Raw genomic sequence first — 27,474 nt, 5'->3', positions numbered from 1 at the left:
TAACTACATCTAGTACAAACATTTAGAACCTATATTCGATGGAAAACCTAAGAATTGAACACAGCAGTTCTGATATTTTATTTCTTAAAAGAACATACATGGTGGTGGGGAAGTTGCCTTATTCTGCTTAGATGCCTATGAACTCAGAATTAAGGATGAAAATTAAGAATTTTTAAAAAACAAAAATGTCAACTATTATTAAACTACTTCAGCACAAGTTCTCAACAAAAATATATCTAGAACCGATAGTTGTCATATCTTGAAATTAAATACGAATTGAGATATATCCAATTTAATGTTTTATTTCTTTTTTAAAAAATGGATTACACATGTTCTGTGCAATTTTTTTCTCTTTGAATTATGAGATGATTCTCTGACCTATGCTTAAAGCCTTTCTTTGAATTAGGCAGCCTGAGAGCTGCTGCCATAGCATATTCATTCTGCTTAACAGCTGTACCTGTTTTACCTCTTTGTCTGATTGACAGTTCAGAGATGCTCTGCCTTTTGTTAGGGGGAAAATTCTTTCCTTACTGAGAAAATTGATCCTTTGATGCATTTGTCCTGAAAGCCACAGTATTTCAAGGTGTTTCAATAAAATGGGTTTCACATAGATTTTGTGGAAAATTAAATAATGCATCTTGCATAAACAAGATACATTTTGTGCATCATTAAAATTGCACCCTTCATGCCTCCTTCCCTTTCCTGTGGAATATTTGAGCTCCTAATGTACTGAATAAATTCACTAATATATATATATTCAATAACAGGCAAACACTTGCAATTTAAGAACACACCTATAGCCAACATATATTTCTTTCAAAATTGGACAGCTATAGTAAATGCACCAGGGGAGCAGGAGACCTGACCTCCTCTCTGAGTTATTGTACTGCTCTACAAATTTGTCAAAATGCAAACACAATTTGGGTTGGTCTTTCACAGTCCAATCCACTTCCTGTATAGCTTGGAAGAATTTGGTAACGTGTGCCCCTGAGCATATGGTGAGTGATGGCAACACCTGCCATCTCCAAAGATGGAGAATTAGATTTTTGTATGTTTGTTGGTGTTCTTCTTACTTCACTTCTTTCCTGTGTTACTACTGTTTCTACAGAGAATCTAACCTAGAAAAATATGCTTCTCTCATTATTCATCAAAAAAATGTGGCTCAAATTTATTTTTTATTAATTTCAAGATCTTTTTATTGGTCAGTGTTATATGATGCTGAAGACAGCCTTTTGTATTTCAGACTGGAGGATAGAACATAATGCATCTTGCATGCATTAACAATTGAATCTGAAACTGCAGTTTGATGTAAAATTAGACTGATTACAATATGTTGCTACTTAAGCAATGACTCTAGCTGTTGAAAAAACAAACTTTGCCTGCCCAAGATGCATGTTTTCAGCCTGCTATGCTTAAACCACTCCACTTAAGGAAGGGTGGGCATGGTCAATTAAAAACATAGAGCACACCTATAGTTTTGCTAGAATATATTTCACCTCCCACTGTTTTATCTTTTGCAAATAAAGACACTCTTCATGTCCATTGGAAACTATTCTGCAGAATAGTCAGTGCCATTATTCCACAATTGTTTTGGGAGTTTTTTTAGTATTGCAAAGTGTTGCTGTACTTCACATATTCACAGAAAGAGAAGCAAAAGACGATTTACATATTTAAAGTGACTATCTGAACTATATCAATTGTCTTAATATTGTTGCTTCCTCCCTGCTAAAACAAGATCAGCACAGCACATGTCTTGTTTCTGTTCTTTGGGCTGATTGCAGGTGTTGCCACCACTCACCATATGCTCAGAAGCACATGTTACCAAATTCTTCCAAGCTACACAGGAAGTGGATTGGACTGTGAAAGATCAATCCAAATTGTGTTTGCATTTTTACAAATTTGTAGTGGAGTACAGTATCTCAGAGAGGAGGTCAGGTCTCCTGCTCCCCTGGTGCATTCACTATAGCTGCCCAATTTCCCTGCTTTTTAAAGTTTGATAGAAATATATGTTGGCTATAGGTATGTTCTTAAACCGCAAGGGTTTTTTTTTTGCCTATTAGTGCATTTCTCTGCTTTTTAATCTGGGAGGTAAGAAATGGGATCCTGTGCAAGTTTGCTGAGAGCGGATTGGTCATTTGCATGGTTACGGAGTTCAGTGGGATTTACTCCCCTGCAATCATGCTTAGGATAGGTGAAACTGACCACAGGACATGGGGAGGGGAGGGGGAGGAGAGGGGGAGGAATGGTAGGAGGAAGGAGGGAAAGAAAGGCAGAGGGGAGGAATGGGATGGGAGTAGGCAGGAGGGGAGGGGGAGGGCAGGTTTGATAATTTGCATACTTACTGAGTTCAGTGGGATTTATCCAATCTAGTTATGCTTAGCATATGTAAAACTGACCATGGGAGGAGGAGAAGGAGGGAGGTCTGGAGTGGGCAAGGGAGGAGGAAGAAAGAAGAGGGGAAGGAAGCAAGAAGGGAGGAGGAAGGGAGAAGAGGGGGAAAAGGCAGGTCTGATCATTTGCATGCTTATTGAGTTCAATGGGATTTACTCCTATGCAATCATGGTTAGCATAGGTAAAACTGACCATGGGGGCGGGGGGGGAGAGGAGAGGGAAGGAGGAAGGGGGGGGCAAAGTAGGGGATTGTAAGGGGAGGGGGAGGGGGCAAAGGAAGGAGGAGGGAAGGGAGGTGATGGGAGGGAGGAAGATGGAGAGGTCAAGTTTGATCATTTTCATGCTTACTGAGTTCAGTGGGATTTACTCCCATGCAAAACCGCTTAAGGTAGGTGAAAACTGACCGTGGGGGAGGGGGAAGGGAGAGGGGAAGGGAAGGAGGGGATTGGAAGGAGAGTGGGAGGGGGAGGGAAAGGGCAAGGGGGAGGGGAGGGAGGAGGGGGAGGGCAGATTTGATAATTTGCATGCTTTTTGAGTTCAGTGGGATTTGCTCCTATGCAGTCATGCTTAGGCTTAGGTGAAACTGACCTAGGGAAGGAGGGAGGGGGAGGGGAGACGGAGGGGAGGAGATTGGGTGGGTGGGCACTGGGCAGAAGGGAAGCCCCTTTTCCAACATTGTATGCAATGTAGGCTAGACAGATTTGTTGTTTTTCTTGTGACTTGAACTCTCTGTATTTGTTGTGTTTTACCTAACCTTTTGGGTGTTTGATTTAAGGAATTATTTTGCTGCTATATTTTTGCACTTACAACTTTATTTTAATAAAGACTACCTGTTATTACCAATGTGTGTTCATTGCAGGGGGAATTTAGCTCTGAATCCAGCGACTTGGCCAATTAGCCACAGACTACTGCATATTTTGCCTTGAGGTTCCAAGACAAGGAGTGCATCTTTGGCTCTTGTCTTTTGGATTCCTTGGCAGGTCTATTTCTGGCACTTTGGGTGTCCCCTTGGCCCAGAGCAGGTGACCAACCTTAAGGCTTGTGGCAGTCTATCTACCTTAAAGGGTTGGCTTTGGTTTAACCCAGCCCTAGTAAGGGAGGCACGGGTTGTGCCTGGTCAGGATCCATTGCCCTGGGCTTGGGAATTGACCCCTGGTGAGAATTCTTTACAATACAAACTTTGTATGTTTATGTAACTTTTTTCTTTTCTTTGCAGCTGATACAAATGTGCAGATCAAAACTCTTTCATCTGTACAACAGCTTGGCATTAAAATGACAATCAGGTATATTACATCAAAATATTTCACTTTGGTATTTATAAGATGTTTGATTTTCCTTGTTATGACTTCAGTGCTATTGCATTTACCAATTCAAAATGATTCAACGTTTAAATTAAACAATGTTATTGTGAAAATAAGTGTTTTAAAGGTAATGGTTAGGAACACAGAACTGAATGTGGTTTCTGCATTTGCAGGTTTTTTTGCTGCTTACCAGCACCTTCCAGCCCAGATAAATCATCACAATATTTTTAAGTGATCTATGAGCAAATGACAAAGCAATCTGTGTGTGTTGGGTGGAGTGGGATGGGTGTTGAGGAGATCCTGTGGCAGAGGTATTGCCACTTCCTAAACCCTGCCAGCTTACTGTGGCCAAGGTCGAAGTGGGGGTGGCTTTTCCCTACCTTTTTGTTTTTCCCTCCCATTGGGGTCAATTAATAAGGCACATACATTAGTTTAAGTCTGTTTAAAGTTGTGGACAGTGGGGTGGAATCAGGAGTGTGAAGTAAAGTAATAAAAAAAAGTAAATAAATAATAAAGTAGGAACATTCAGTTGGTAGATGGAATCAATGCACCCTAGCAGCACTGAATAAAAAATGATAATCATAAAACATTTGTTTCAGCCTTCCACAATTGGATGTTCCAGGTGGTCCTCAACCATGATAAGATATAAATTGCCACGTGGCATTTCATGGGCCCCTCTTCAATTTAGTGAAAAAATGATGTTTGGTGGGTCAAACATACTCCTTTTGGAAGGCACTGAGAAAATAATTGGGGTGTTAACTCCCTACCCAACCCATGCCAAAAAACAAGTGTGCAAACACTATAGTGCCGTGTTCCTCAACCCTTTTTTAACCTATTCCCCCTTTTAGCAAACATAAGACTACCATGCTCTCCCCTCAAACCTGCTCCCTTAATTATTTTATTTGAATTTCCAAAATTATTAAAATATCATGACTTTTAATTATACATAAATTTTGGGACAGTAATAAAAACAAATCAAAGTATTTATATTTTTTGGGGGGGAGGTTGCAGCCTTGTTGAGACACCCTGACATAAAAAGAAAATTTATTTGTGTTCTTGTTTACGTCACAATTTTGTATTGCGTATACATGACAGTTTGTGAGATAATGCCTGTTGCACACCCGTGATGTTCTGCAAATCACATAATAGGCTGTGTACAATCTTCTCACCTTCAAAATATAGCATTTCATACCTTTATTTTTTAATATTTATTTTAAAATATTATTTAAAAATAATATTTAACTTCCATTGTACAAATTTTGCATTGTACAAAAAGTTATTTTTTTAACTTGCATTGTACAGAGTTTTGGAACACTCATACTCCCTCTAGATTTTCATATTCCCACCCACTCCTGAGGGGCGTGTGCCCCACTGGTTTAAAAACACTTTATAATGGTTAGGGTAGCCCATTTGTTTTGACAATTGATGTTTGTAAATGCATGCACAATATTATTAGTTGTACCGTAATTTCCATTCTACTTGCTGCCTTGCTTTGATAAATATGTACAATTTTAAAATGGCAAATAGAATTTACAACCAGTTCTAGATAGATGGTTATGGAAAGTGCCAGCTACAGGTTCAAAAAATACTGTTTTTCTTATTGTTATGTTGCACATTATACTTTCCCTGTATGCCATCTGGTCTAGCTAGCTCTAGTTGCAATAGGGAATGTACATTCTGAGGCGTATTTAGCGTTTCTTTCCTTTCCCTGTTCTGCACCTAGCTTGAGTCTGCACACCCAGCTGCTGCTAACCCCCCCACACACACACACACTTCCCACTTGGTTGGAGCTGGGCATAAGGAGGGTTTGGGATTATTGTCCACATTGGTGGAACAACAATACATCAAAAATGGATGTTGGGTTGCTGCATCATCCATAATGGAAAGAGCATAATTCTGTCAACATACCCAGTGCTTTGATCCATTAAATTTCACACAGAAATTAATCAGCTGTCTCATTCAAGTGGCATAATGTGCTTTTTTGTAGAGAATTGTCAATCAAGACATATAAATACAGGCCAGGATTCAAAGAAGCATGAAACTAGTTCTGTGAACCCAAGGGACCTTTAGAGCAGTTTCTTTCAAAGAACAGCCCTCCAAGCCACACAGCAAACTGCTTTTAATCTGGGTATGAGGGTCTTTCAAAATCTATTTGTGATGTAGCATGGATGGGGGTTCAGTGGTTCAGAGAAAAAAGTAAAAAATATAGTTGGGTTTGTACTAGATATTTGCTTAAATATAAAGCAGCTCTCTGGATCCAGATTATTGTATTGATTATATTATGCAGCTGAAATAATTAGTATCACTTGGCCTGAAAAAGTAGCAAAGTAAAAAAAATAAGTAGCTGCAGATATGCCCAAGTATAGATTGACTATAAGTATGATATGTATTATTGCTTCTTAAGAGAAGATTTCCACCACTAGGCTACAAATCACTCACATTAATAGCCAATGTGCTCTTTTCTGTAATAAAATAAATGAAAATGTATATAGCTTCTAGTTATAAGTTGCACCTTTTTTTGTTTAGCTATGGCAAACATTTGAACCTGCTGAGAGAGAATGCTGAAGATGATCTGTGCCATGTGCTAATGTACTGTGAGAAATTTCTGAAACAACAACAAGCAGTTGTAAGGACATCATTACGTATCCTTTTCTCATGAAATAAACTTCACCAGTGTAGAGATGCCAAAGCACCATAGGTGCCCAACACACTTGAAGAGAGACACTTAGTGTTTATATACTAATGTTAGAAGCCACCAGGCCAAAATGGATGAACTGGAGTGTTGGCTGTTAGGGGGCAGCATTGATATATAAGCATAGCTGAAACCTGGTGGAATGAGTTACCACGACATGGGTATCTTTGGAAATAAAGGACAAGGAAGCATGTATTGAAGGTCATGTCACTCTGAGTATCAAAGAACGTGTTGAGTACAAAAGCTAGAAAACCCAAAAGGGGGCAGACTCCACCACATAATTGTTGCAGGTGGTGATACCAGACCACAAGAGAAATTTATCCCTCGCAGTATGATTTTGTCCACCTGATCAAAATGCTCACGGAGATCTTGAGATGAAAAATGAAATCAAGGAATCGTCCAAAAGAGGACATTTTATAGTAATGAGTGACTTCAAATTACCCTGATGTAAACTGGCTACATATTGTGTAGACTTAATCTTAAGTGGTGCCCAGGACTGGGTGTAAGATGAACCAATTTGGAACAATGACCGTAGCCCTATTAAATTTCAATGGCCAGTTGCCAAGAAAATCAAACGCAGTCACATTTGACTTCAAAAGAGGAAACTTCACAAAACTGAGGGGATTGGTAAAAAGAAAATTGAAAGGTATAACAAGAAGGTCAAATCTCTCCGAAATACTTGGGAGTTGTTTGAAACAGATCAGGAAAGAAACCATGGTGAAGAGGATGCCAGTGTGGTTAATGAGACCTGGAAAACCAGGGTTTGTATCCTTACTTGGCCATGAAGCTCACTGGGTGACCTTGAGCCAGTCACTGCCTCTCAACCTACCTCACAGGTGTTGTGAAGACAAAATGGAGAGGGGGATAAACGTGTGTGCTACCTTGAGTTCCTTGGAGGAAAGGTGGGGTATAAATGCAATAAAAATAAATAAAAATAAACTAGCAGAGTCAAAAAATGGACGTCTTGTCCAAATGAGAAGAACAAAAAGGAACACAAACTGCAAAATAAATGCAAGCAGACAATAAGGGATGCTAAAAAAGAATTTGAGGAGCACCTTGCTAAAAACATAAAGACCAACAGTAAAAAAAAATGTTTTAAATACTTTAGTACCAGGAGACCCTCTAAGGAAGTGGTTGGGCCCATGAATGACAAGGGAGTCAAAAGTGTGCTAAAGGTGAATAAGGAGATTGCAGAGTAGTTGAATCAATTCTTTGCAACTGTTCTCACAGTGGAAGATATTTATTTATTTATTATTACTTATTTATTTATTTATCCCACCCTTCCTCCCAAAAGGAGCCAAGGAAGATACAGGGCACATCTCTGTGCCTGAACTAATTTTTGCAGGAAAAGAGTCTGAGGAACTGAGACAAATAATGGTGACAAGAGACAAAGTTTTATCCAGTTGGCATAACATCAGGTGGGCTGTAGTTCTGCCTAATGTCTGAGGGTAGAAATGCACAGGAGTCAAGGCTTAAGCTGCTCCTTCCAGTCCTCACCCCAATGCATTCTTGCCTTTATCCAAGGCAGTTATCTCCCAGCCTTAGCCTTGATAATTCTTCCTAATCTCTTCTGGTTGTAAGTATATTTCTGTCATTGTTGTCTTGTGGTTTCTCCCCTTTTCCCCTTCTAGTGGGGTTTTAAAAAGAGATTTCCTTGCTGTTTGTTTTATTCCTCGTGCTGTTGTCTTCTTCTTATTGTAACCTCATGGCATTGGGCTTGTGCATCTTCCCAAGAGATGCTGCTCCCAGCCCATGCCATTCCTTTTACAGAGCTACAGCTCTCTCCTTCTCTATGGAACTTGCGGCTACACCTCCTCCCTAGTTTATATGGTTCCTTCTGCAGAGCCTGAGACTGCGGCCTTTGCTTCTTCTCAAAGCTCATGGCTGTGGCTTCTCATTTCTCCAGTGCATATAAGATGATCTCAGGTGGGACTTGAGCTCCACCTTGTGGTCGAAGGCAAAATAGCACTGTTAGATTTCTCTTAAGTGCTCTAGCTTCCCATTACCCTCGGGAAACCAGTTCTATTTTGCCTTCACCATCTGTGATTGCATTTTTCGCACTCTCTGCTCGCAGCTCTGATTCTCTGATTTCAGACCTGTATTCAGGGTTTTTTTGTGTGTGTTTTCTTCCTTGTTAGTCTTGTAATCACAAAAAGAAACCTTCCATTGCCATTTGGTTATCACCTACTTTTGTGCCCCACAGCTTGTTTTATTTTGCACCAACTACCGCATCAATGCCCGACTCTTCCAACTCTCTTGCCATTTTCTGCTGTTGAAAAACTCTAAACTGCGCAGCCGTGGCAGTCCTCATTGGCTTCTTCCCAGGGTTCCTTCCTGACTTCCATTCTGCTGGAAAATGCTAAGGACTTTGATGTGCAATTGAGGAATGTGGTAGAAAAGAAGTTGGGATTGGGTCTACAGCATGTTCATGATGCAGGTGCCCTCTTGGCTTCTGTGTTTGCAAGAGCTACTTTGCTGTCGCTGGAAGAGCTGTTTGACAACTCTTGCCAGGATCCTGCCCTTCTGAAAGTCTCACGAGCAGTGTCATTTATGGCAGATCCTTCAATGGATGCAGTCCAGTTTTCTGCTAGGGTGTTGGCAGCAAGTGTGTTCACCAGAAGAACCCTGTGGCTGCAGCATTGGGAAGCAGATGCCATGGCCCAAACTAACTTGATCACAGACCCCTATACAGGGGGCAAGTTCTTTGTGATGTGTCCTTGGAGCTGTTAGTCGAGTCTAGGGATAAGATGTAAACGATGAGCTCCACAAAGAAAAGATAGGACAGTGTCCTGAAACCTTACCATCCCTATGTGTCTTCTCAGTTCTCCTAGTCTTTTCGTACCTTGAATCCGTTGGGGAGGGGTAGAAATATTTAGCCATTTTGTCTCTGGGCCAGACAACATTTTGCTTACAGGGGTCAGCATCAGCAGTATTCCAGAAAGCCAGGTGCAGGAGCGCAGACATGTGGACACAAACACCAGTTCTGACTACTCCCCCCAGTAGGAGGATATCTGCAGCACTTTTCAGACAAGTGGAGCAACCTCACTTCAGACCAGTGAGTACTGTATATGATCAGGCAGGATCTCTGTTTAGAACTCCCATCCACACCTCCGCACTGATTCTTCCCATCTCCATTTCCCTCAAATCCGGACAAGAGAGCCAGGATACAGGAGGTTATTCACTGTCTCCTGCACATTTCTGCGATCAAATCATTACTGCTAGGGGACCATTTGGAGTGAGAAATGCCAGATGTCCAAGCTGGATTTAGAAAGGGAAGAGGCACCAGAGATCATATCGCAAACATACATTAGATAATGGAACGGACCAACGAATCTCAGAAGAAAATCACCCTGTGCTTTTTAGATTACAGCAAATCCTTTGACTGTGTAGATCATGAAAAACTATGGAATGCTTTAAATGACATGCGGGTGCCACAGCATCTGATTGTCCTGATGTGCAACCTATAATCTGGACAAGAGGCTACTATAAGGACAGAATATGGAGAAACCAATTGGTTCCCCATCGGACAGGGTTTGAGATGGGTTATTTTATCACCCTATTTGTTTAATCTATATGCAGAACATATCATACGGAAAACAGAATTGGACCAAGATGGAGGTATGAAAATTGGAGGGAGAAATATCAATAATTTAAGATATGCAGACGATACCATACTAGTAGCAGAAACCAGTAATGATTTAAAATGAATGCTAATGAAAGTTAAAGAGGAAAGCACAAAAGCAGGACTACAGCTGAACGTCAAAAAGACTAAAGTAATGACAACAGATGATTTATGTAATTTTAAAGCTGACAATGAGGACATTGAACTTATCAATACCTTGGCACAGTCATTAACCTAAATGGAGACAATAGTCAAGAAATCAGAAGAAAGCTAGGACTGGGGAGGGCAGCTATGAGAGAACTAGAAAAGGTCCTCAAATGCAAACATGTATCACTGACCACTAAAGTCAGGATCATTCAGACCATGGTATTCCTGATCTCTGTATGGATGTGAAAGCTGGACAGTGAAAAAAGCGGATAAGAGAAAAATCAACTCATTTGAAATGTGGTGTTGGAGGAGAGCTTTGTGCATACCATGGAGTGTGAAAAAGACAAATAATTGGGTGTTAGAACAAATTAAATCAGAACTATCATAAGAAGCTAAAATGATGAAGCTGAGGTTATCATACTTTGGACACATAATGAGAAGACGTTATTCGCTAGAAAAGACAATAATGCTTGGAAAAACAGCAGGGAGTAGAAAAAGAGGCAGGCCAAACAAGAGATGGATTGATTCCATAAAGGAAGCCACAGCCCTGAACTTACAAGATCTGAACAAGGTGGTTCACGACAGATGTTATTGGAGGTCACTGATTCATAGGGTTGCCATAAGTCGTAGTCAAAGGCACATAATAACAACAACAGGGGACCATTACTTGGGTATTTATTCCATTTTATTTACAGTAGCCAAAAAAGATGGTTCCTTCCAGCCGTTACCCAATCTCAAGCTTCTCAACAAGTACATCAAGTATTGCAAGTTCTGGATGGAGACTCTTATGTCAGTCAGGGAGGCACTATGGGTTGTCATCATAGACCTCAAGGAGACCTACCTGTATGTTCTGGTGTATCAGGGACATCATTGGAATCTCAGGTTCGCAGTGGATGGCCAGCACTTTCTGTACAAGGCAATGGCCTTCAGTCTGGCATTTGTCCCCAAGGTGTTCACAAAGATGATAATCACCCTGTTGGCACACCTCAGACTGACGGGTACACATCTACTCTTACCTGGGCAATCTACTGGTTTGTTCACCATCAGTATCAAAGGCTTGGGAGGATCATCACTGTACTCTGACATGCATCAAAGACCATGCTTTCCTTGTCAACCAGCCAAAGAGCCATCTCTCCATCCTGTTGTAGTCTACATCTCAGGGCCATAATAGATTTGGAGGTGGGAACTATAGTATTGTCACAGAACATGTGTCCAAGATCCAGTTGGCAGTGCGGTCCTTCAAGTCTCCCCGCAGAGTGGATATCATGAGATTGACCAAAATCCTAGGACTCATGATCTCTGCAATTCAGGTCACTCCTTGGGCGAGGCATCATTTGTGCCCTCTCCAATGGGCACTGTTGCCATTCCAGAGTGATATAGCAACCTATCGCCATTGCTGAATGTTGATGCATGCCCTGGTATGCCACTCTCTTCAGTGGTGGCTAAAGACCATGAATCTGCAACAGGGGGTGCGAATCAGGGATCCTCCTCAGACAGTTGTCACAACAGACACCAGCCTAACAGACTGGGGAGCTCTGTGTAACAGTGATATGGTCCAGAGGAACTGAGCTTCTATAAAGGCTCTGCTACTGATCAACTTCACAGAACTGCATGCCATCAGACTGGCACTTCAATACTTTGTCACAAGAGGGCTCCTGGGGCTGTACTTGTATGCACCAACAATGTCACAGCCAAAGCCCATGTGAATTGACTTGGAAGGAACAAGATCCCAGTTTCTTCAGAAGGAATCTGCCCTCTTGATAGGTTGGGCAGAACTACATGAGGAGCATATCAAGGGAGAGGACAATATTCATGTTGACTGGCGCAGCCGAGAGAAGACACAACAGGGAGAATGGAAGCCACACCATAAGGTGTTCAGAGCAATATCTAGGAGGTTTGGCAATATATAGGTGGAGCTGTTTGCTTCGCCTCGAAACCGTCAAGTTCTTCCATTTTTCTCCCGTTACAGAGATCCAGAAGCAGAGGCAATAGATGCTCTCAAGGCCAAGTGGCCTCCCAGGACTCTGTATGCCTTCCCACCTCCATTCTGCTCTCCATTCTGTGGTTATATCATAGCATGTGGAAGGTTTTCTCAGTGTGGTGTCGGGTGACAGTGTGTGCCCAGCAAGGCCAGGCTTAGGGAGCTCTTCACCTTTCTCCAAGTTGGTATGTCAATGGGTCTTTGTCTAATATTCTATGACACCAGGTGTCAGCTCTTTCGCTGATCCTATCTAAGTTTCCAGATAGACTGGGCTCCTGCTGGGAGGAAGGGCGGGATATAAATCAAATAAATAAATAACTAAATACACCATTAGGCTCACACCCCTTTATGAGGTGTTTCCTTAGTGGAGTAACTATCTAATCTCTGACCCAACACCGCTTCCCATCCTGGGATTTACACAAAGTGTTGAAGGCTCTTCAGAAACCTCCATCTGAGCCACTGAAATCCATTCCTCTATACCTGTTGTCCTTCAAGGTTCTGTTCCTCATGGCAATTTCATGAGCCAGAAGGGTGTCAGAAATGAATGCTCTATCAGTGGATAAACCACTTTGTATTTTCCACAAGGATAGGGCAATCCTGCATACTAATCCTCTGTTCCATCCCAAAGTCCTTTCCTCTTTTCATTGTCAGTAAGAGGTCATCTTGCCCTCTTTCTGCCCTCTGCTATACATCTGTCCAACAAGGCCTGGCACTCATTAGATGTGAGATGGACTTTAAAGGAGTACATCACCAGAACCAAGCCATTTCATAAGACAAATGCCTTGCTTGTTTCTTTTCACCCATCACGTCTTCACCCATTGACTCACGTCTTTTTTGTAGGTAATTTTTATAGGGAGGATCGCGATAGACTACTTGGCCCAATTATGAGGAACTTTCCTGGCAGGCCATTGGTCTGGTTTTTGAAATATTTCCTAGCTGATTTTAATAAGTCTACAACAGAGTCAGTGGCTAAGTTCCTCTTCCCTGCTCAAAGGAGTCATAAGAGGATTCTTCTCTTTTAACTGCTATTTCTTTTATGTTGTACTTTTATATTTCTGTATCTTAACTATTCTGATGTTTTATAGATTATTTTATTTGAATGGGTCTGGGACCGCATATTAATAAACAAAAATTTAGCTTAGACCAGCCAGAATATGTGCCCACCTACTAACATCATGGTGCACTCCACCAGGGCAGCAGCCACTTCAGCAGCTTTCTACTCAATGACTTCACATGTTTGCAGGGCAGTCACATGGGCTTCTCCCAAAACATTTATTAAACATTATAAGGTTGGCGTGTATGCCTTGGCTGAGGCAGCGTTTGGGAGAAGAACTCTGCAGCACATTCTGCCAAAATCATAGGCAGCCCATTCTTTATTTCCCGCCCTTTATGGATCAGCTTTGGTATGTCCCACCTGAGATCATCTTACATGCATCAGAGAAGATACCTTTAGTCTTACCGTAAAACAGTTTTCTACATTCATGTGAAGATGATCTCAGGGCCCTCCCTAGGGGCTGCATATGGTGCCATATGTCTTTTTCAGAGGTGACTATATGCTTAGGTTTTTCCCTTCTTTTTTTCTCCTCTTAAGCAGAGTGTGCTAGATGTTACCTGTTTGCATGCACTGTTTCTGTTCGTTATTTCTATGCTTCGTGTGTTTTGGCTTGTCATGTGAGAACTGGTGTCCCAAGGCTGAGGGGAAGCTACAGGATTTAAGAGAAATTGAACAGTGCTATTTTGCTTTTGACTACAAGGTGGAGCTCAAGTTCCACCTGAGATCATCTTTACATGCATGTAGAAGGCTATTTTATGATAAGACCAAAGGTCTCTTCGCTACCTGTCACTTCACCCCTCCTGTCCCTCTCCCCCGCCTGTCTCTCCACATAGTCGCACTTTGCTTTGGTCCCTGCTGCTTGTGACTTGTTTTCACCTCACTCCATTTATTGGTGTCATTTCCGCACCATTTTTGTCCCGGTTGCCATTTTTTCTGCCTTCATCTACTCCTCAGCCCACCATTTTGTTTCTGACTTCCTGTGCTTTTTCGTGTTATTCTGCGTTGACTGTTTCCTTCATTCCTCTGTCTCCCCCTCATCATGGACAGTTGGTGGGAGTGTTTTCTTGTAGGCAGTAGCCTCTTTTAAGCACTGTTATTTATCTACCTTCTCCAACATTTTGAAGCTTCACTGCAGCCCCCCCTTGTGTATGTATTCCATATGTTGATTTTTGTCCACCACACCCCTCTACCATGTATGTGTATAGCATTCAGTATCCTATATTTATTATGACTTCTTCAGCAGGATTGATGGACTTGTCTGATCATAGCTGCAAGGTGGGACAGCAGGCTTCCTCTGCATGTCCAGCCCACACATAATCCTCGCAAGGTGCCCAAGCACAAGATCTCAAAGCACATGGCCTCTAAATCTAAATCAAAGAATTCTGAGTCTCAAACCACCCCCAGGCACCCTACAAATCTATGGTATTACCTCATTTGGAATATATTGTATAGTTCTGCTCACCTTATCTCAAAAAAGGATATTGTAGAATTGGAAAAAGTTCAAAGAAGGGCAACAAAATGATCAAGGAACGACTGCCCTAAGGAAAAGTTGCAGCATTTATGGCTTCTTAGTTTAGAGAAAAGGTGAGTAAGAGGCAACGTGATAGAAGTGCATAAAATTATACATGGTATTGAGAAAATAGGTAGAAAATCTTCTACCTCTTAACACTAGAACTTGTGGACATCCAATGAAGCTGAATGTTGGAAGATTCAGGAGAGACCAAAGAAAGTGTTCTTCACGCAGTGCATAGTTAAACTATGGAATTCATTCCCACAAGAGGCTGTGATGGCCACCAGCTTGGATTGCTCAAAAGAGGATTAGACAAATTCAGAGAGGCTAAGGCTATCAATGACTACTACCCCTGGTGGGATATGTTCTACCTCCACAGTCATAGGTAACTTGCTTCTGAGTACCAGTTGCTGTAAATTGCAGGAGGAAGAGAATGCCATTGTATAAATCTATGGAGCGGCCGCATTTGGAATACTGTGTACAGTTCTGGTCGCCTCATCTCAAAAGATATTATAGAGTTGAAAAAGGTTCAGAAGAGGGCAACCAGAATGATCAAGGGGATGGAGCGACTCCCTTACGAGGAAAGGTTGCAGCATTTGGGGCTTTTTAGTTTAGAGAAAAGGCGGGTCAGAGGAGACATGATAGAAGTGTATAAAATTATGCATGGCATTGAGAAAGTGGATAGAGAAAAGTTCTTCTCCCTCTCTCATAATACTAGAACTCGTGGACATTCAAAGAAGCTGAATGTTGGAAGATTCAGGACAGACAAAAGGAAGTACTTCTTTACTCAGCGCATAGTTAAACTATGGAATTTGCTCCCACAAGATGCAGTAATGGCCACCAGCTTGGATGGCTTTAAAAGAAGATGAGACAAATTCATGGAGGACAGGGCTATCAATGGCTACTAGCCATGATGGCTGTGCTGTGCCACCCTAGTCAGAGGCAGCATGCTTCTGAAAACCAGTTGTCGGAAGCCTCAGGAGGGGAGAGTGTTCTTGCACTCGGGTCCTGCTTGCGGGCTTCCCCCAGGCACCTGGTAGGCCACTGTGAGAACAGGATGCTGGACTAGATGGGCCACTGGCCTGATCCAGCAGGCTGTTCTTATGTTCTTATGTTAGAATGCTGTTGCACTCAGATCCTGCTTGTGGGCTTCCCAGACATCTGGTTGTCCACTGTGACAAAAGGATGCTGGACTACATGGGCTACTGTCCTGATCCAGTAGGCTTTTCTTATGTTCTTAGAAGTAGCGCCTTGTACATGAAGGGTTGCATGTGATTTCACATGGGTCTCTGGATTAGGGTATAGCCCCTGTCCTTTGCGACTAATTGTCTTACTGATACATGTTTGGTATTTTGGATTACGGGGTTTTCTGCACTTAACAACAAAATAGTAATGTATTTCCTTAATGTACTCCTACAGGTGGTCTGTGGGGAGGATATGCAGGCTATGATTGGTTTGCATCTTCTGTGTTTCTAATAATGATGGGAAACAGGGAAAAAACATTACATTTTCTCCACCAGATCTCCCATCTTCTTGTTTCAGCATTCCTTTGGATACCACGCCTGCATAGTTCTGTAAGTACTTCAAATGAGGTTTCTTCTTGATAAGATTGCTTTAAATATTTTAAAGAAATTTTTATTAATTCAGAAGCTTTTTTAAAGTGCAGTCACTTAAACATTTTTTTACCAAATGTTTACCTTGTAAAATTTCTCTCAGAAAAAATACGGACTTAACATCTGCTCACATAGTTGTCTGGCGGCAGGGAAAAAACAGGTAGACTGATAGCAATGGCAGTGTTATTGAATTTTTAAGTGAGCAATAAAATGCACTTTATTAGTAGTGTTAAATTCTGTGTGTAGGCAGACAGAACTATTGAATGGCCTTTTTATTATTATTGCTGTGTGCAAGCTCATTCTTTAGATTATTCGCTTTTGTTTTATTGTAAAATCATTAAATGACACAAACTAGCAATGTTGGATAGGAAAAAAATTAAGTCAGCTTGCATTGTCACTGCTAGTCAGAGCCTTATTTTAGCATTTCAAATAGTTACATAAATTTCATTTAACATTATAATAGAATTAAACAAAATCATGTATACTAATGTTTTTACTATCCTGTCATACATAGCTGCTCTAACCTAAACTCGCCATATATTAGAACAATACTACAATATTGCAAGAGGAACTAAGATTTGAAAAACAGTTTAAGAAATAGCGTGGGCGTGCTCGGGACATGCTACTCATCATTAACATGTGACAACCACATTCTGAGCCACATTCTGGAACATCCTCAACATCTGCACAATTGATGCACTGCATTTAAACTGATTGACCATTAGAAGTCAAAGCAGTGGTGCACATTTGTGCCTAACATGCCAGGATCCTTGCAAAGCTACGGCTCTTGCTAGGATGCAGAGTTTTGTTTCTGTGAAGTTGTTAAGTGTTAGAGGTGTGCTATAACATAGCAAGGGATCTTGGGACACATATCTTGGAATGTGCAACACAGCTGCTTAGAGACAGCCAAATGACTGGCACTGGCAAGGACTTTGACTTGGATTCTGAGATGTCTCCATTAATGTAAGATGGACATGTGTCTTCCACCAATTCCATCATCCATCTGCAGCTCCCAGCACCATGGAACACATTTCCAAGGATCCCCCAATCCCCAGGAGCAGGGGGAAAGGGAGGGGGAAGAAACGTTAGGATCTAAACCTGTGCATACACAAGGCTGTTCCCAACACTGATGATAAACTCTCACATATGGAAGATCCCTGTGAGCCATCAGAATTTTTTACATATTGGAACATACAGGCTAAATTTCCTGTTCCTGTGTCTGCTCCTGATACATGATTATAACAGCTTCAAGGGATAACTACACATGACATGTGAGATAGCCCCAATGTCTTTTATAAAGAGAAGCCATTTGAGATTACAGGAATTTGGACTAGAGATGCAGTGGGAGTGCTTCACCTTTCTTCACAAATCAGCAACTTTTTTTCCTATCTGTTTGCATGCTTGTTTGCTACCTCTATTAGTGAAGGATGGTAGTCCCCTCTGGTCGTTGTTACCAGAGAAAAAGTAGGTAAATGATGTTGACTATTTTGCCATATTTTTCTAGTTGTGTTGGCAGCAAATAGCTAATATATATTTCCTAATATATCTAGCTGTAGGACGTTTATCACTGTGCCATTCTACATTTGAATAATCGGCAGATCCTTTTAAAAGGAGGCATTTTTAAAAGTTGAATAATAAGGATCCTTTTGTGTGTTGTTGCTTCATTGATCAGATCCACCTGCCTATTGATACTGCAGTGTCTGGTATCCATCCAGTCTATTTTTGCAGTGCACATTATGTTGAAATGTTGCTGAAGGCTGAGTTACCTCTCGTCTCTTCTGCTTTCCATATGTCTGGTTTTACTTCATCACAGGTAAAGCTTAAAATTATTCCAAAGAATTTTTGAAATGGTTCCCTTGGGTGCATCAGTGAAACAGATTATTGCAAAACTGGAGCCAAAGCAATATCCTCTTAAATAGTGTAGCCCCATACATGTCTACTCAGAAGTAAGTCTGGGTAGGACTTTAGCTACATTACTTCATGTTGAAGAGACTCAGAACAAAATTTCACAGTAAAGAACATTTCCTCTTAAAAAGCATAGTGGTAAAAAGAATTTTTCCAAATCTTCGAATATGCAACAGTGGGCAGAATTAACTATAAATTATAGTTACTGCTAACGAGTAATCAGTAGTGAAATCCTAAAAAGAGTGAACCTTTTGAAATTGAAATGCTTTTTTCTGGTAGTTCTTCATGGCAATATTAGAAATCAAGCTAAGCAGGTGAGGCAAAAATAGAAAATATAGCAATAAAATATTTTTGTTTATACTTGCTTTTGTTTTGCTGAACAGTAGCCACAATAAGGTTGAAAATATTTGAATGCTTAGCATTTGCAACGCTTCTGAATAAAATGCATTAGGTTGGGCTGTATATTAGATAACAGGTTTTGTGCCGTAATTTCAAATGAAGGTAACAAAAGTCATTTTGCTGTCTAAACACCTCACTATGGGATGGATTCAGAGGTTGCTTCCGCTGGCAGCTATGTGGAGTGCTGTTCAGGATGCTCCCATGAGAGAAGAGGGGAAGTGATTTTCACCCATATTCTGTTACCCTACAGTCCCCAATGCTACCTCCAGTGCTGTTCCAGAGGGATCCTGAACCCTCTGGAGGTGTATAGCACAGGGAGAATCAACAAAAATACTTCCCCTTTCCTCCAAAAGTATTCTTCCACTGGATCAGAAGCCTTGCACAGAAAGAAGGCGCCCTTTCATTCACAGGACCCAAAGTCTGGCTCTAACCTATTGTTTTATCTGTAACCTAAAGGTGACAATCTCAGCTAGCTCAAATCTATTTTAAAGCTTACCATTTGCAATCAAATTACCAACAGTACTTTTGTCTAATTCACTTTTTGTAAATACTTAGAGGCTGATTAAGAAAAGATTTATAGTTCATAGCTAAATGAAATTGTTGTGGTACAGATTAAGTAACAAAAGAACCATTATTAAAGTTGTATTTTTCAAAATCAATTTAATAGCAATGTTGTCAGGTTTATTAAAAAGGTGGAGAGCTCCTCTTCTGTTAAATAAGCATACATTAAACAGATGCAAAGTACTGTTTTTTAACATTCTTAATAAGTAAATTCTTTGTTCACATAGCAATTTTTCTTCCTGGCTTTTGCAGGTTCTGTGCTAAGGCTGGAATCCTGTACTGGTTGGAAGAGAGGATGTCAGGCAAAGGACTATCAGGAGAGGGTGACATGACACAATTCCCTCATTCACTTGTAACTGCAGAGGGCCTTCCTAATCCTTTGACAGAAGATACCCCCTCCCAGGAGGCATAGCCTAGAGTTTTAGTTGCTCATACAAGAGAAAGGCTATCCTGCTCCCTTCCCAGACCAGCTCTGTCTAGTGGCAGAGATGTAGGATTCTCGCTAATCTCTGGAGAGTTAAATTTATACATTTTTTTAAGGGAAGACTTTGCATTTCTGGTATTTGCCTTTTTTCTCCCTCCCTTCCCTCCCAGCAATATTTAGCTAGGGATAGGCTTCCTGACTCTCCACAGATTGCTCCTAGAAAGCACATGCTTCTCTAGTAGAGGAGAGAATAATCCCTTTGGCATAGAAAGCAAAACAGAAGGATGTCTGAATAAGACTTAAGACTTCGTATTTGACTAAATAGGGGGATGGGGTTCAGACTCGACTGTTGCAAATTATGATGGCTGACAATATAAAGGGACCTCAGAATGGGGCCTACATTGCATTGTGTAGAAAAGCTGAGGTTCTAAGTGCTGAATAACATTCTGGATTTATTTATTTCTAGATCTGTCAACAGTGGCTAACTCAGTGTTTCTGGAATTACATGGACTGGAGTGAGATCTGCCATTACATTGCTATTTGTATTTTCATGGGCCCAGATTATCAGATATATATATGTATATCAGTGTTCAAGCATCTACAGCAAGAAATTCTTCAACATACACAGACTCAGGATCTCCAAGTTTTTCTTAAAGTAATTTCTTTTTTATCTTTGTTACTTTCAGTAATAGAACAAATCTAAAGTTTTGAAGTCAAGATTTTTGAAAGACCAACAACAAACTCTTTAGATGTATAGTGTGATATTCAGTGCTGCTGTTTCACTTGCAGAATGGATTTTGATCTAACAGAGGTATCACATGAGAGGAGGGGAGGCAAAATTCACTTATTTCCTTACCTGCTACAGACCCAACACCCCTCAAAAATCTGTTCCAGAGGGTTGGGAGACCCTCCAGAATGGTGTTGAAGGGCATGTAGGGACCTGCAGCAAGGAAATTGGTAAATATAATCTCTCCTCTGATGTTAGCAGAAATAGTCTCCCCTTCTCTTACGTTTGTGGATGCATCTGCTACATCAAGAGCCATTCTGCAAGTGGATATCACCATTTGTATATTGCCCTCAGGTGTTTTCAAAGTGCTTCCTGTACACCTTACAATGGGCCCCTGAAGTAAGTTAATATTACTATCCCTACACTGCTGATGAAGAGCAAAGGCTGAGAGAATGTTTTGCCTGAAGCTACCGAGTGAGTTCATGATAGGCAAGGTTTGAATTGGGGTCTTCCCCATCTGTGGTTCAGTCTCCTCTTAAGCATAGTGTACTAGCTCAAGAAAGGAAGATTAAGGAAGAATTTCAGAACTACAAATGTACTTTTTGCAAATTTGAGCTAATTCAAAGCTGAAGTTTGGTAAATGAGAAGGTGGCTATGTCATTGGTTCACATATTCTGGTCACTAATTTAATTTTCCTGAATGGTTTTCCTAATCCCTGTTGCTTCTCATTTCAACCTTCTTGTGAATTGAGATCTGCTAGGGAGGCTTTTCTAATAGTTCCAGCACTGAGAGAACTCCAGGGGTTTATGACCTACCAGAGGACCTTCTTAGTAATAGCACCCCAGCTGTGGAAAGCGCTTCTCCTAAAGTTTTGGCAGATGCTGATGTTCAGATTTAGGATGCACCTGAAGACCTGTTTTTTTCCATCTAGTTTTTTAAATATAGACTGACACATAGATCTCAGGAACTGACAGATTGTTTTTATTCTACTAGTGTTGTTTTATTGTTTTAACATTTGTTGATTTATGTATTTATTATTGTCATTTCCCTGGAGTCTTTGGACAAAGGCACAATATAAGTTTTAAAAATAAAAGAGATACTGTTCTCTGAAAACTACTTATATTCTGTCATAAGTTTCATATCTGTCTTTTACTTTTTTGAACAATGTACAAACTAAAATTCCAAACTGGATTTCTCTGTATGAGAAGAGGGTGGCTTCAGGCGTTATAAATATTAAACTTGATCAGCCCTGTTTGACATCCATAACTTTAGAATCAAAGCTGAATTGTTTTTAATATAACATTCTAGACTGGATAATACTTTTTAAGCAAGAACTATCTAGTTGATTGTTTAAGCATGCCATTAACTGCTGTCTGTCTATAAGAGCCATTTCGTATAATAGTGAGTGCCCAAATATACCATTAATTTAAAATCTTTGACATTAATTTTAAAATAGCATGACAGATCTATAGTCCTCATTATATAGCAGGAAACAACACACCAGAGCTATTCTCTCTTCTAATAAAATTCATGTTAACATCTGATGACAGACCATCAGGATTAAATCGTTCTTGATACAGAGGCCAAATGATAGGTCAAAAATTACAAAGCTCTCATTAAAACAGTGCTGAACACATTTAGAAGGAATAGTAGGGCTCTGTATTTATATAAAATAAAGTATTTGTGAGGAAAGAAGGTTTTAATTTATATCCTCTGTCAGAGTGTCTTAGCTTAATAACTAGACTTGACTTGGCAAAGTTTAGGAAATAAATCTACAACATACTGATTCCAACTGAATTATAAGATTCCAAAAGTGGCTGTTCACTATAGCCAGCATGGATGTTAAATTGAAAGTACCCCCACGCCATTCTGCTGCTTCAAATAAGCTCATTTCAAAACAAAATCTTACAAAACTTACAGTCCTGAACTCAGAAACGCTTCCTTAACAACCCTCTTAAGTTTTCATGGTGATATACAAAACACTCATAGAGAAGCTCGACTTAAAAGTCTGAAACACAAGTGAAAAAAATCCAGAGCCTTGTTGGACTTTTTCTGTCAGTGGTCTTATAATTTGTTGAAATTAATTAAAAATCGGCCATGTTCAGAGTACCTATAATCCTATTACTGACCTTGGCCCATACTCTGACATTCACCTTCTGTAGTTTAAAAGTTTTAGAAATGCATGGCTAATTTTTGATTAATATAAGAATATTAACATTGGAGCCTACGATAGCACAGGCATGCACAATAAGAACCAACTGTCAGTGTTCTAAAAGCCAGACTAACCACGCCAGACATTTATTCCACTTTAAATTATCATGGCTTTCCCCCAAAGAATCCTGGAAAGTGTAGTTTGTGCAAGGTGCTTAGAGTTGTTAGGAGACCCCTATACCCCTGACAGAGCTTAGTGGCTAGAGTGGTTTAAGTGTCAGCCCCTGTTCCCAGAGAATTCTGGTGATTATAGATCTCGGGGGGGGGGGGATTGGGCATCTCCTAACAGCTCTCAGCACCCTTCACAAACTATATTTCCCAGGATTCTTTGGGGGAAGCCATGACTATTTAAAGTGGAATAAATGTCTGGCGTGGGTGTGGCCAGGGACAGTTTTGGTATAAATTTGGGTGGGAGACTACATGTGTCTGCTATACAATAGAAGGTGGAAGGTGGAAGCACCCCTCCAAATAATGACACTATTAACAATGTTTTCCTTGGTGGAAAAGAAAGGGGCTTTCCTTCTGTCATGTGCCCATCCACCCAGTCTCCTAACCTTCCTCCCTACTCTTCCCTTTTCTCCCCTCCACTCCTTCCCCAGGTCAGTACTCAGAGGCACATTAGCAAATTCTTTCAAGTTACACAGGAAGTGGACTGGACTGTGAAAGACCAACCCAAATGGTGTTTGCAGTTTTACAAATTTGTAGGGCAGTACAATATCTCTGAGAGGAGGAAGTTTGATAGAAATATCTGTTGGCTATAGGTACATTCTTAAACTGCAAGGGTGGTGTTTTTTTTGCCCATTTGTGAACTTTAACTAGAATACTCTGAACTTAATTGGTTGTGGATTGCACCCTAAGTGCAATACCAGATAGGTTGTATGAAAGGAACACTGCTAAATACATGGAAACAGAATAATGCATCATTAAAATGGAAATGGAGGCCCCAATCTACCTTTAACCATGTGGAATAGTTAGTGTCTCCAGAAAGGGATATTCAAGTCCATTTGCATCAAATGCACATTAATTTAAGGGAACCCAGATGAGCATTGTAATACAAATGGACATCTGCATCCATGTTGGTTATTCACATGATATTCTTTTTCTGTAAATGCATTTCCAAATCTAGATTGAGACAATTGACTGCAAATCTAACGTGAAACATTTTTTTTTTTTTTTCTGCAGAGGAATTCATAACCACTCTGCTTAGAGCTACCAAATGTATTATTACTTCAAACTCACTCCCCCTGCAGAATTTTACCATGTTCCTAAGACTACTTTATCTGTTGAAAGCCTTGCTTTTTTTCAGCTTTGTGGCAGGATTTGGAGCAAGAGAGGTCTGCAGTTCCCCATCGCTCACTGGCAAAACAATGCAGATTAGAGCTTGTCTGTCATTGAGTTAATTCACAATTATTTTATTTTAAAATCCATTTAAAATATGCCCTTCATAACAGTTGGTCAAAGCAAGTAGTACTAACCTTTTAACAAGATGTTTGGCTTCACTTGCCAAAAACAAAATACAACATGGCATGCAGGGCTGGATTAAAACTTGCTGAGTCCCTAAGCCATGTCAAATTCAGAGGCCCCATATAATAAAAAAGAGAGAAAAAAGTGTATTATATTATAATAGAGTAATGCAAAAATAAATGTTAAACCATTATATTTGCATATATATGTAGGGACATAGGCAAAGATGCAATGAAAAACAACTAAGTCAAATGTACTTCTTGTAAAAAGCTTTATTGGAATTATCAAATATTTTATTATTTCTTAATTAGCATATATGAAACTGAAGACACAGCCCCTCCTCTGACAGCTTCTGTCATTTATTCCTACATAGGCTTAACTCTTTATAATCCACAGCCTGAAAGAAGATTCAAATATTGCAATGACACAGCTACATGGAAAAGCATATTATTAAGCAGATCGCAGCCCTTACATGGGCATCAAAGGGGCAATTGCTGGATTCCACCTCTCTCCTTGAAACATATATTTGTCTTGCATGTATTTTCCCATATAGTCTCCTACAAGACTGTGTGGTGGTATACGGAGAGGTGGGAAAGTGGCAATGAGGGCATACCGGAGATGCCTGGTGTGGAACAGGAGTTTAGAATGTGTTGGTAGGCTAGCTCCCATGAGGTCTGAGATGAGATTGACCAGTCTGTGGATAATGTCAGTAGTTCAGCAGCCCTGGAAGGGAAATTGATGGGATTGGTATGGGGAGATCAGAGCTCAGAATTTTGGTGGTGGATTTTATATGAAAGGTTATTTAAGCCAAAGTGATTTCAATTATTATAAATCTTAGTTATCTCCAACATATTTAGAGCACCCTCATCATGTGGGGCTCTAAGCCTTACTTGACTTGTTCCTAAATCTGGCACTGATGGCATGCAATTGCACACTTGAAGGGCAATTTTCAACCTTCCATTGGCCTGGATCACACATCACATTAAACCATAGTTAAATAAACTGTGAATAAAATTAATGAATAAATATAATGTGAACAAGCAGTGTGATAGTGCCTGTGCTGAGAAATAAATAAGCCATACACTGCCTTATCATTATGTCTGAATCAAACTTGTAGTTTGTTTCTCTCCAAACAAACTGTAAGTGGTAAGCCAAGAATAAACATTGGCTTCCATTTATGGTTTATTTGGAGAGAAGCAAACTACAAGCTACAAGGTTCAGATGTAATGACAAGCCAGACTATGGCTTCTTTCCCCATTGGTGTTGCAGGAGCAGGGAGGAATGAATTAGGAAGTTTTGAGACATGTGCACTAGCACGCTGCTCATTCACATTAAGCCATACTCTATTTTAAATATGGTTTGATGTGACACGTGGACTGGGCCACTGATAAACTGTAGCTTATTTTAAACACCTGTGAACTTTCAAAGATGTATACTGATAGAACCTGGAAGTATGTTCACTTTGAAATTCTCGTTCTACTTTCTGTACTTGCTGTATTAATTTATTTTTAACAAATATGTCACTAGAAAGAGTTGTCTAGAAACAGATGTGGATATTTTTCACTTTTGTCATAGTCTATATCAGCATGTTTAGGCAGAATGAAAAAAACACCACTGGGGCAAAAAAAATTAAATTAGTTACCTTTTGAAACAGGCTAGAATGCATTAGTTTGATAGTTTGCATCATTTTTTCCAGGATAATAATACTTTACTTTTGTGCAATGTGCAGGAAGAAGCACTTCATGGATTTCAAGTGAGTGATTATTTCAAATACATGGAAAACTTGGCTCTAACCTACAGACCAGTGCTGCTAAGAGACATGGGGAACATTAGAGCGCAGAAAACATAGATCAAGCAAATGAGCCTCTCATTTCAAATTTTAGTAATGTTCTTAAGGGGACACTGATTGTTTGTTTTATATACTTCTCTATAAAAATGCATTCATTCTCAATGTACATACTGCCAAATTAATAAGGCTTTTCAGCATACCGCTTTCACAAGACGACATCCTCTAAATTGGAGCATCTGAAAAATAATGTGTTTTTCTGGCTGTGTACCATAGCCTTGTTTACACGTCGCTTCAGAACCTGCCCTTGAATTACTTAAATACCCTGCTTATATTTTCTAGGAGTGATTTCCATACTATTAAACTTTGCTTCCCTTCAGCTCGTGCCTAAAATTTCTAAATTGTATACAGGTTTGCCAATAAGATACAGTAATTTGAATACCCACTCTGAAAACACAGCCTTTGTTAATAATGATGAAAAAAGGGAGAACTGCTTCCTTGAATGTAGCAAGATTGACCTTGGGAGGTAAGGAAATAGGATTTTCAAAGACATTCTATCTTGGTCTCCAGTAAAATGAAATATTTGGTATTGTTATTTGCTGTAATCATTTTTAAACAATGTATATGAAATCCATTACTTCATATTTGTTGAACTGAATACATTAAAACTCCAATTATGATAATATGTGGTATTCATGTGGCCTTGTGATATCTCTGTTATGCCAAAATTCAAAGCAAGGAAATCAATCTGGAGGTGCATGTATAAATATTGCTAAGAATATTTCCAGTTGAACTGGAGTGAAGGTCTCTGCAGACTTGTCCAAAGTATTTTGTGGCTGTGAGCATCTTTTTTTTTTTTTTTCAATAATTTTTATTCAGATTTTCATAAAACATACAAGACGAAATCATAAAACCTTCGAAGACAAAAAACAAAATCAAAAATAGTTAAACAAAAAGAAAAAAAGAAAAAAAAAAGAAAAATAAAAAATAAAGAGTAAAATATTGACTTCCCATTTGTCAAAGATCAAATCAGTTATAAGTCTATAATATAAAACAATCCTGTCTCTTAAGTCATATTATAAAATCACTTTCCTCCAGTAGTTATCTTACTTAATCATCAAATCTCATAAACATTACTTTATTCTTTCCACAAAAAGTCAAAGAGAGGTTTCAATTCTTTAAGAAATATATCTATCAATTTTTTTTTCCAGATAAGCATATCGATTAATCCATCTCATTACTAATTATGATAATCTTATTGTCATAACCATAGTCAAAATAAACATTTCAATTAATCCATCACATCAGAATCTGTTAGGTTCAATAATTTCAGTAGCCATTGTTCTATTATCCCTATTAGTTCCATTTTCCATCTTCCATCTTCAGTAGTCTTGTTAAGTCCAATAATTTCAGTATCCAATCTTCCATTATCAGTATTCCATAATAATCTTGCTGTCAAAGCCATAGTCATATAGTAAGAGTCTGATGGGAATTACCTCTATCCCAAATATTTTCTTGCCATCCATTCTGAATAGGTTGCTGAAATACTGCTGTAAAATCATGTCTCTGTTCTTTTTTTCAAAAAACACTGGGTCATCTCTTGAAAGTTTTTCCATTGTCACATGGCTGCAGTTAATTCCATAGATTTTCTCTATATTGGGCTCCATCACATCATTCCAGTCCAGA

At 39.7% G+C, this 27,474-nt stretch overlaps 1 protein-coding gene across 5 annotated transcripts in view; it reads left to right on the top strand.

The window, feature by feature from the left end:
* Positions 1-26,441, top strand: part of TBC1D32 (TBC1 domain family member 32) — a 182,806-nt gene extending 156,365 nt beyond the window's left edge. For 4 of the 5 annotated variants that reach the window (XM_061623722.1, XM_061623723.1, XM_061623720.1 and 1 more), the window contains 6 exons: positions 3,608-3,674; positions 6,219-6,334; positions 16,118-16,272; positions 17,984-18,124; positions 20,067-20,255; positions 25,732-26,441. In XM_061623722.1, coding sequence (XP_061479706.1) covers positions 3,608-3,674; positions 6,219-6,334; positions 16,118-16,272; positions 17,984-18,124; positions 20,067-20,255; positions 25,732-25,851 — 788 coding nt within the window. In that variant the 3' untranslated portion in view covers positions 25,852-26,441. Of the gene's footprint in view, positions 1-3,607; positions 3,675-6,218; positions 6,335-7,678; positions 7,801-16,117; positions 16,273-17,983; positions 18,125-20,066; positions 20,256-25,731 lie in introns of those variants that run through there. The other variant, XM_061623724.1, reaches the window with a different exon arrangement.
* The last annotated feature ends 1,033 nt before the right edge of the window (positions 26,442-27,474 follow it).

The sequence above is a fragment of the Rhineura floridana genome, chromosome 4, assembly GCF_030035675.1.
Source record: "Rhineura floridana isolate rRhiFlo1 chromosome 4, rRhiFlo1.hap2, whole genome shotgun sequence".
NCBI classification, from domain to species: Eukaryota; Metazoa; Chordata; class Lepidosauria; order Squamata; family Rhineuridae; genus Rhineura; species Rhineura floridana.
The sequence above is the reverse complement of the archived record's forward strand: the minus strand, read 5'-3'. Positions and strand labels throughout refer to the sequence as shown.